Source organism: Chlamydomonas reinhardtii, chromosome 13 (genome assembly GCF_000002595.2).
Source record: "Chlamydomonas reinhardtii strain CC-503 cw92 mt+ chromosome 13, whole genome shotgun sequence".
Classification (NCBI taxonomy): Eukaryota; Viridiplantae; Chlorophyta; class Chlorophyceae; order Chlamydomonadales; family Chlamydomonadaceae; genus Chlamydomonas; species Chlamydomonas reinhardtii.
This window is the reverse complement of record NC_057016.1, coordinates 523231-532246: the sequence shown is the minus strand read 5'-3', so window position 1 is coordinate 532246 and position 9016 is coordinate 523231. Positions and strand designations below refer to the sequence as shown.

At 63.7% G+C, this 9016-nt stretch overlaps 2 protein-coding genes across 2 annotated transcripts in view; one reads left to right on the top strand and one right to left on the bottom strand.

The window, feature by feature from the left end:
* Positions 1-4390, top strand: part of CHLRE_13g565260v5 (uncharacterized protein) — an 11036-nt gene extending 6646 nt beyond the window's left edge. Inside the window, exons 14-21 of the mRNA XM_043069254.1 lie at positions 162-249; positions 662-805; positions 1384-1484; positions 1656-1734; positions 2004-2354; positions 2604-2649; positions 2970-3229; positions 3453-4390. Of these exons, the coding sequence (XP_042917229.1) occupies positions 162-249; positions 662-805; positions 1384-1484; positions 1656-1734; positions 2004-2354; positions 2604-2649; positions 2970-3229; positions 3453-3596 (1213 nt within the window). The 3' untranslated portion in view covers positions 3597-4390. The remainder of the gene's footprint in view (positions 1-161; positions 250-661; positions 806-1383; positions 1485-1655; positions 1735-2003; positions 2355-2603; positions 2650-2969; positions 3230-3452) is intronic.
* A 1-nt stretch (position 4391) lies between these two features.
* CHLRE_13g565250v5 (uncharacterized protein) lies at positions 4392-8394 on the bottom strand. Its single transcript, XM_043069253.1, has 8 exons — positions 7875-8394; positions 7459-7510; positions 7233-7258; positions 6956-7044; positions 6537-6639; positions 6059-6109; positions 5383-5544; positions 4392-5044 (listed from the first exon to the last, which is right to left on the bottom strand). The coding sequence occupies exons 1-8, from the start codon at positions 7983-7985 to the stop codon at positions 4967-4969; spliced, it is 672 nt and encodes a 223-aa protein (XP_042917228.1). The 5' UTR covers positions 7986-8394; the 3' UTR covers positions 4392-4966.
* Positions 8395-9016: the final 622 nt, after the last annotated feature.

Sequence of the window (9016 nt, the reverse complement as noted above, 5' to 3'; positions counted from 1 at the left end):
GGGTGCTCCCTCGTGCAGCCAACCGCCATCTGTCCGGCTCCTGCCCTCGGCTAAGCGTGCATGCCTTCACCCAACCCCTCCTCTTCGCACTGTTGCATTGGGTTCGGTGTAGTTTGGGCTGGTATCTACAACCCCCCCTCCCCCCCTCTCCATTGCTCCAGCTTCCGCATCCCGCCCTACTACACGCTGCTGGTGCGGTCGCTGAGCGTGCTGGAGGGCATTGCGCTGGCAGCCGACCCCAACTACAAGGTGTGGGGGGGGGGCGGGGGGGGGGTTATACACAGCCGCACAGACATAGCGACGGTAACAAGATGATATGCCTGAGCTCCAGGAGACGCAGTTATGCGAATGCGGCCCGAGACGGGTGTCTCGCAATGTCGACAAGTCGCAACCTGACCATGTCAAAAGCAATGTGCACACAGCCCAACGTGTGGGTGGGTGGGTGGCATGGAGAGTGTTTGTGTATGGGGAGGGGCCGGAGTCTGGTGGGCTGAGGGCTGCGCGCGTGCGTGCGTGCATGAGGTATGGCGCCTGCACACATAACCGACCCTATGTGTGTTGCCCTCCTGACATAGCTGCCACACGCCCACCGCCCCCACCCTCACACCCACACACACACACACACACACACACACACACGCACACGCCCGCACCCACACAGGTGCTGGGCAGCGCCTACCCCTGGATCGCCCGCCGCCTGCTGACCGACCCCTCGCCCGACCTGCGCATCGCGCTGCGGCGGCTGCTGTACTCGGAGAGCACCGGCCGCTTCCGCTTCGACCGCCTGGAGAGCCTGCTGCGACAGGTGCGGCGTGTGTGTGTGTGGGGGGGGGGGGGGGGTTACACGCATTAAGTTTACGAAGGGGGGGGTTACACGCATTCAGATTACGAAGTGAAGTCGTAGCCAGGTACAAAGGTACACAGTAGTCGTCGTCACCGATCCCCCGGGGGGGGGGGGGGTAGCAAGGTTGGGAACAGGATACAAGCAGGGGGATCAGGGGACAGCAAGTAAACACATCAGGCGTGTGTGTGGGGGGGGGGGGTTGTAAATACCAGCCCAAATTAAACCAAAACCAACGAAAACTGGAGTGCAGGCAGAGGCGTGGGGGGGGGGGGGCAGGAAGAGACCAACACGGCGGGGGCGTGCATGGGCCCATGCCCATGCATGCATGCGTGCGGGGGAGAGTCGCCAAGCAATTTCCAGTCAGACGCCGAGACGCAGCCTGGGTATCAGGTGTTGGGCATACGGTGGACACCGACGGGATGTTGCTGTTTGTGTTGGATGAAGTGCACACATGGTAAGTGTTGCGGTCGCTTTGCCCCCGGCTGATCCTCCTCCGGTCCCCTGCTGCCCCCCCCCTCTCGCTCCCTCGCTGCTGCCAGGCCGCCAAGTCCGCCACGCGCCTCAAGCGGCCCGCTGTGGCGCCGCCCTCGGCCCCCGCCTCCGCCTCCGCCGCGGACGGCACCACCAGCTCCGGGCCCAGGTGCGTGCGTGCACGTGTGTACCGTAGGGAGAGTCATCAATGATCTTCTCGTCTCCGGCAGCACAGCACCCGTGGCACACACCATTGTGCGCCTTTCCTGACCCCACGCGCTGACCCCACGCTCTGCCGGCTCCCCCTGTGGCGGCCCTCTGCATTCCCCCACACGCACAGCATGCCCCAGGGCGGTGGTGCGCTGCTGCTGCTGCTGAGCACTGACGGCGAGTTCGTGCGCGGCATACTGCTGGACGAGGTGGGACGGCAGTGGATGCGGTGGCTCAAACAAAGATGTGTTTGTCATTGCATCACTTACTGCAAAGGGGGTTGGAGCTTTGCATGCGAATAATACCGTGCGCGGCCTGTGCGCGCCGCGCAAATGGCTGGCAGAGTGGCTGTGTCATTCTGACCACGGTGCGCCCCTTTCAAGACGACCGTCCCCATTATGTATTCATGTGCGCGCGGAAGCGCCCAGGCGCTTCTCCCACACTTTGCTGACCTGCCTCGCACCACGCCACTCCCCAGGTCGCCAAGGGCATCGACGGCGCCTGCCGCATCGCCGCTGACGCCGCCCTGGACGCCGTGCGCAGCTCCGTGGCAGCCCTGCCCGCGCCCGCCGTGCCGCTGCTGGCGCTGCTGCCGGGCGCCCCGCTGGCAGCGCTGGGCGTGCTGGGCGTGCTGGCCGTCACACGCGGCAGTAGCAGCAGCGGCAGTAGCAGCAGCGGCAGTAGCAGCAGCGGCAGTGGGAGCGGGAGCGGGCTGGATGCCGATGGGGCGCTGGGCGGCGCGCCGCTGAGCCCGGTGGCGGTGCAGGCGGCGCTGACGTCAGCACTGGCGCGGCTGCCCAGCCTGGCCAACGCCGACGATCGCGCACAGGTGGAGCCGTGGGGCTCCGTTGGGGGAGGGCCGTGGGGCAGGGGGAGGGTGCGGTTGTGTGACTGCAGCTGCAGCTGTGGGAGGCTGGTAGTTTCATGGCCGTGTTGTGCAGGCGGGCGCTGGTAGCATATGCTGTGCGCCACACGTTTTGATACCCTGCATTTGCGTGCCAGAAACCAGAATGCAGCCGTGCCACCCTGCTCGCCACAAACCCACACACACACTCATGCACACATCCCCTCAACGCAGGTGGCTGGGCTGCTGCAGCTGGGCAATGCACTGGCGGACGTTGCGGGTGAGTTGGGGGGGCGTCTGGGGCGAGCGGTTGCTTTGGTGGCCAGGGGCCGTCGGTGCGGGCAGAGGCCGGGCGCGAGTGGGGCGGCCGGAGGAGCCAGGGTCATGGAGCACCAGGGCTGTGTGTGGGTGTGTGGGTGTGTGGGTGTGTTTGTGTTTGTGTTAGTATGTGTGTGTTTGTGTGTGTGGGTGTGTGTGTGGGTGGGTGTGCCAGTCCTCCGGGGCGTCAAGCCGGCATGCAGCCACCCAGGTATACCACTGCACGCCCTTGGACCTATTCCCCACCCCTGCTGCGCCCGCGCCATCCCGCTGTCACACCAGGCCTCAAGGTGCCAGCCGCCGTCGCCTCCGCCACCGCGGCCGCCACCGGTGCAGCCGCAGCGGATTCCTCCGCTTCCACGTCGTCCGCCTCCACGCCGCCGCCACAGCCGCCGCTGCCGGCTCCGCCCTCGCCCGACGAGTTGGTGGAGGCTGCGCAGCAGGCGGCGGCGGCGGTGCGCTGGCTGGCTGAGGAGGCGGCCGCGCTGCCGCCGGACGCGCGCGGGGAGCTGCTGCAGCTGCCGCTACAGCTGGGTTCGCGGGTGAGCTTGCCGCCCTGCACTTGTCTCTGCTAGGGGTTAAGGGAATGGGAGCGGAAAATGCCTATGTACAGTCGCACCGCCATGGCTAACGGACATGCGCAGTGCCGGCACTGCACTGCACACCACACATCACCAGCCACCGCGCGCCGGCCCTTCGACTGAGCAACCCCTTCATCACTCCCTCCCTGTTCCCCCTGCCCCGCTTTGTCTGTGTCTCTGCCAGCTGGCCGGGCGCTTCACGGCCCGCACGCTGCGCAGCCTGGTGGTGGCCACCTCCGGCTCCAGCCTGCCGCCCGACGCCCTGGAGCGCGAGCTCATGCGGCGGGAGGAGGCGGCGGCGGACCTGGTGCCGCCCGCAGCCGCCTAGGGTGAGGAGGGGTGAGGAGCGGTGGGGAGCGGCCGCGTCCGCAGCCGCGTAGGCGGCCTGCTGGCCCCTAGGGATTGGTGAGGAGCAGGGGCCGGGCTGCAGCGCACGGATGGAGGCTGTGACACACGCATGTCGGCGCGTTGCGAGCTGCGCACTCGTGACGAGTTGCGCCCGAGTATGAGTTACGCGCAATCGACGCGCTTGCACAGCCAGGGAGACGCGCGAAGTAACTGATTCAGGATACTGGCAGGAGTTTGCTTATGAGAGGAGGGTGATTGCGTCGAGACCGGGAGCATTCGGATTTTCCTGCATACCGAACCGGAAACTACAGAGTGAAGATGCAACGGCATCAGGAGAAACGGAGACCGCAAAAGCTGTGTAGTACACTTCGAACACAGGACAGGCGAGAGTTGCTCACTGCGAATGTGCGATTGTATGTGTGCGTGTTGTGTGTAGAACGAGAGCGAAGTGGTCACATTGCAGACAAGCCCGTGTGATGTCCTTTTTGTTTCGTGTTTGTGTGTTGAGACCAGCTGTGTTTGTGTGTGTGCAATGTACCGTAGCTTGAGCGGGCATTGGATTTCGAGCGGACGAGAGGTGATGCGAGTGGAGTGTGGTATGGAGGGATGCGGGAATTAGAGAGATCACATTAGGTCATATCAATGTCATGGCTAAGCTGTCGTGTCGCAGCGCGGGAAACATGACGTGGCGATCGCGCCACCAGCTTCAGTGCCCCCGGGCGTGCCCCCGGGGCAGTAACAGTAAGTACGGTGCGCTTTGCGGCAATACCGGTTTTGGGTAACAAAGATGGTCTCGTAACCAATCGTTCTCGCGGTGCATACAGTGCAATCACCCAGTGATACACTACGAACATCTACTGCTGGACTATTAAGTGCTCGTCCAAGCCCGTGCCGCACGTGCGTGCAGCCTATGCCGGTTCCACGCTTCCACCAACAAGGAAACAACCGGTACCCCCGTGGCGTACGGGCCCGCCGCCTCTAATGCCCGCCCCGCCTGCATGCGTGACATCAACATCAGGTTTACGTGATAACCTGAGTACGTTTCCAGCCCAGTATGACTGTGTTGCCCCCCTGGCTGTTAGCGGATCCATCCGGCCTCCTTAAATCCGCGCGATGTGCCTGTGCGTAATTCTTCTCTCTTGCATTGTGCCGAGCAACCCAGCATCAACCAACTTAACAATCATAAAACTGGCATGCATTATGGCCGCCAGGCAACTCCCGGCAGACCAACGTTTGATCCATTTCACCAGTTAGCCACCAACCTCGCGGCATGCACATCGCTCGCACTCCTTGGTGCCAATCCAAACGCACAACAGAACAGCACTCGATGCAGCCTTTGCCTATCATGGCTCATGCAGGGCCGCCCAGGCTGGGTGCATTGCTGAGGCTCCGGCTCCCGGGCTCAGACCCACCAGCGGATCCCGGCACCTGCGCACACGTGCGGCATCATCGCTAGGTGAGGGGCGCGGCGAGGTGACGTCGCGATCTGGATTGAGGTGTGATGCACCGTACGGGGGTTTACCTAACGGCAGCCCTTGGCGCTTGCCGCCAAACTTCAGCAATCGCGCGGGCCTGCCACCACCGCAGGCAAGCGCTCACATCACCCACCGCTGACACCACCCCTATCAGCCTTCTACGCCCACGCCCCCACTCCTACGCCCACTCCCACCCCCAGCCCACTTCCACTCCAACTTTCATACGCCCACTCCTACGCCCCCATGCCCACTCCCCCACTCCCTCACGCGCCCACGCCCCCACGCCCCCACCTGCCCCTGCGCCAGCCTGGCAGCGCTGCGCGACACGTGCATCACCAGCGGCGCGGCGTAACTGCGAACCACCAGGACGGGCCGGGCGCTGTTGCGGGTGGCGAAGTCCGCCACCGAGCCCAGGTACAGGCCCAGCAGCGGGTCGCGACTGCCCTCCTCGCCCTGGCGGGCAGGCGGAAGGGGCGGGCAGGCGGAAGTGGCGGGCAGGAAGGAGGAGGAGGGGGCAGAAGGAGGGGTGGGCAGGAAGGAGGAGGAGGGGGCAGGAGGCGGGGTGGGCAGGCGGTCAGGAAGGGGTGGGGTGGGATGGGATGGAAGGCGTGCGCGCGGGGCGCGGTAACGTGAGGCGGATGGGGTGGTGCCATGTCACGGCGTGCGTGTCTAGGCACGCGGGGTGCGGGCTATGGGTGGGAACAGGCGCGCGTGGGTGGCTAGGCTAGACCTGGTGTTGTGCGGCTGCATGCGGGTCGAGGCGGCCATGGATAATCCATGCACAGGTGCGGGCGCCGGCGCGTGGCCGTGGGGTGGGCCTAGCCTCAATCAAGGAAGCTGCTGGCACCCACACCTTGCGAACCTCCGTGATGGCGCCACAGCCTGTCAGCTGCTCCCCTACCCCTGTCAGATGCTCCTGCCTATCCCACCCGCCCGCTCACTCCTGCCCGCCCCCCGCCCCGCCCACCTTGCCGTGTGCCGCCAACACGACCATGGCCGCGTCCACCTGGTCCGCCACCTGCACACGGCGCCACCACACATCAGGCGGCGTCAGCGCCGTGTCCTGACCCCAGTCCCGGCCTGCCACGGCTGCGCGCTACCGGTGTGCAGGGTCCGCAGCCGCAAGCTGTTGCCAAAGCCCCTACCGCCGCCACTCGTGGCAAGTCCCCGCACCCGGCCACCGCACATGCTCACGTTCCTCACGGCGCCGGATCGCCCTCCCTGTCCAGGTCTCCCATGTCGGTTCCACCCCGCGCCCCCCCGCCGCCCCCCGCCCCACCACTGCGGCCCATCAGCCGCTGCGGTGGTGAACTGGTGATTGGGACCAGCTCGTTGGGTGCAGGCCAATCCTCCGCACCTGACTCACTATCCCTCATCACACACAGCCCTTCAATGCGTCATGGCCAGCCACCGTTTCGTCTGCAACACCCAGCCCCCCAGCCCACCTTGAACACGGTCTCGCACACCGCCGAGGCAGGCGCATTGTCTGTGTCTAGGAAGAGGTGCAGGTTGTGCGGGATGCCCAGAGCGTCCATGGGGTTTGTGAACCTGCACGTGCGCGAGTGTGCGGATGTGCAGGACACGTGAACTGCAAGACACGCGGCGTGTGGGTGGCGGGTCGCACCGAGGAAGCAAGGCCTTGGGCAGCGCCAAGTGAATGAAGGCGCGAGCGGCGCCGGGCCAGTGCTGCCAAGGGCAAAAGGCAAACACCGCCAATCGCCACCACCACTGTCGCCACCACGACAACCGCAGCCACGCCAGCCGCCTTGAACGAAGGCCCGTTTGTCACGAGGCCGCCCAAGGTCCAAAGTCTGAAGGTAGCCCCTCTCCTTCCAGGCCTCCCCTACTTCCCAACAACACTCACTTGTCTTTAATCTCCTCTTTCAGCCGCTCCAGAAACGCCCGCTGGTCAATGCCCGGCCCCAGTTCCGGCACGTTGTACGTCGCATGGTACTGCACAGCACGGCAGCAGCATCAGGGGTTGGCAGTAGCAAGCCCAAACGCAGTCAGTGAGCACGTCAGGACACAGTCCCCTGTAGGGGCAGGCCCCGACCACCACACCAATTGGTAGCAAGTAGCTCATGCGATGCGCGCTACCCCCATGCACCCCCGCCGGCACCAGGGGTGTCCCCCGCGAGCACCTGGTGGTGGATTGTGATGCTGGGGCCTGTTGCACAGCAGCAGATATGCGGGGGAGGGGTGGCAGCATGTGAAGGCAATCAAGCACCCAGCGCTGAGACGAAGGCCACGCTGCGATACTCGCCCGATTGCCCGCCCAGGACCGACGCGCCGCAGCGGTTTCCCCTCCCCGAGTTCCAGCGCCATTACTAATGGCGTACACACACGCCCACTGGGGCACACACTCACTGAGGATGCGCGCCACGTGCACCAGGTGGAACTGGTCGCCCTTGCGGTACAGCTGTGTGCAGCATGGGTGGTGGGGGTAGGGGAGCACGAGGTGGGGTGGGTGGCAGGGTGCGGAGGCAGGAGGGTGGGAGGAGAAGCCTACGTGCCGGGTAGGCATCCAAGCTGCACACGTGTCCTTTTAGCGTGGCACCCAGCTGAGCATCCACACTACTTCCGTTCACGCTAATGGGGAGAGCCTTTACGCATCCCTGTCCATTCGCTGTAACAGCGCGTTCAGGTGGCCTGGTCTGTTCCGGGGCGCAGCGCCAGGGTGTCGTGTGTTGCAGTGCGGTGGCACCTGCTTGCCTGGCACGCATACTTCTGCTTGGGTTGGCCCCTGAGCCCCCTTCCACCTCCTCATCTCCTCCAGACCACACCTCGTGGATTGCATAGTTGACCGCGGCGAGGGATGCCTCGTCCATCGCAACTGCTAATAGAACCGCCCTTGCGGGCTCGGCTGGCCCCGCTCCCTCCGAGCTTTGCATCATGATCTGAGCGTGCTTCAGAAGCGAGCTGTCAGATCCAAGGGGCCAATAGGACAGCGGGGTCACAACAGAATTGCAGACCGAGTTTTGAGATAAGTGGCTGCGCTGGGAAGAACGACACAATGGTAAGACCTTTAATGGTAAATTTATGTGATTTGCACAAAGCAAGCGACCAGCAAAGTGCCGGCGAACTCAGTCGTTCAGTCGTCCTTCTTCGCGCTCGCAGGCAATGTTGCCAATGTTAAAAGTAGATAGAAATTGATTGTGCTCTGATTCAATCTTGCTCCTATGCTAAATGCCTATGATAGTTTGCGATAATTGCATGGCATCGCGGCACGTACCCGCACGCTTGCTTGGCCGGGGAGCCGGGTGACTGTCGCGAGGTCGAGAGCAAAGAGACCTAGCCCTGATGTTCTGGACAATATGAGGGAGACCATGTCTGAGGGAAACCATGGAAGACAGCCAGGGTAAGAAAGCTGAAGTTTTGTGCAACTCGCTGAGCCATGCCTGTTGACGCGCCTACATGCCGCGGGACTCGTCGAGGTCGCCCCAGTCCCGTAGCGGTGTGGGGCATCGCGGCGCACACCGTCGCCATGGTAGCCCCAAGGTTCGCGCCTCGCTTCGCCTTGGGAGTAGACGTGGGGCCATCATCCGTCCACGGATCTGCACTTTCTGCAGTCAGTCCTCCCTCATGCTGCGGGGCTGGCACCCCTTGTCCCCAGATCCCTGGCCTGGATCCATTTTGGATATATATGTTTACCAGCGTGTTTTTCTAGTATGCCATGTCCATGGGAAGACACTTGTGCGGTTGTGCCCTAATGCTCGTGCTTGACCAGTTGCAGCGCTCGTATCTTCCTTCGTTCGGAACGAAATTTGCCCAGAAAGGCCTCTGGTGGACGAAATTTTTTTGATCTTGACTTGGAATTTCGGCCAAAACGCACGGGATCTTGGGGGGTCTTTCGGCAAACAGACGAAGACATTTTTGGAATTTCGGCCACTTTTGGCCAAGGACAGGGGTTTCCAGCGGCTATTCC

What these genes read in the sequence shown, in the direction of transcription:
- CHLRE_13g565250v5 (XM_043069253.1), bottom strand. Translation starts at nt 7,985, where the DNA reads ATGATGCAAAGCTCGGAGGGAGCGGGGCCAGCCGAGCCCGCAAGGGCG. An exon ending in AAAGAGGAGATTAAAGACAA is followed by an intron (nt 6,640 to 6,955) that starts GTGAGTGTTGTT and finishes GCGCACGTGCAG; the next exon opens with GTTCACAAACCCCATGGACG. An exon ending in TGTTGGCGGCACACGGCAAG is followed by an intron (nt 5,545 to 6,058) that starts GTGGGCGGGGCG and finishes CCTGCCCGCCAG; the next exon opens with GGCGAGGAGGGCAGTCGCGA.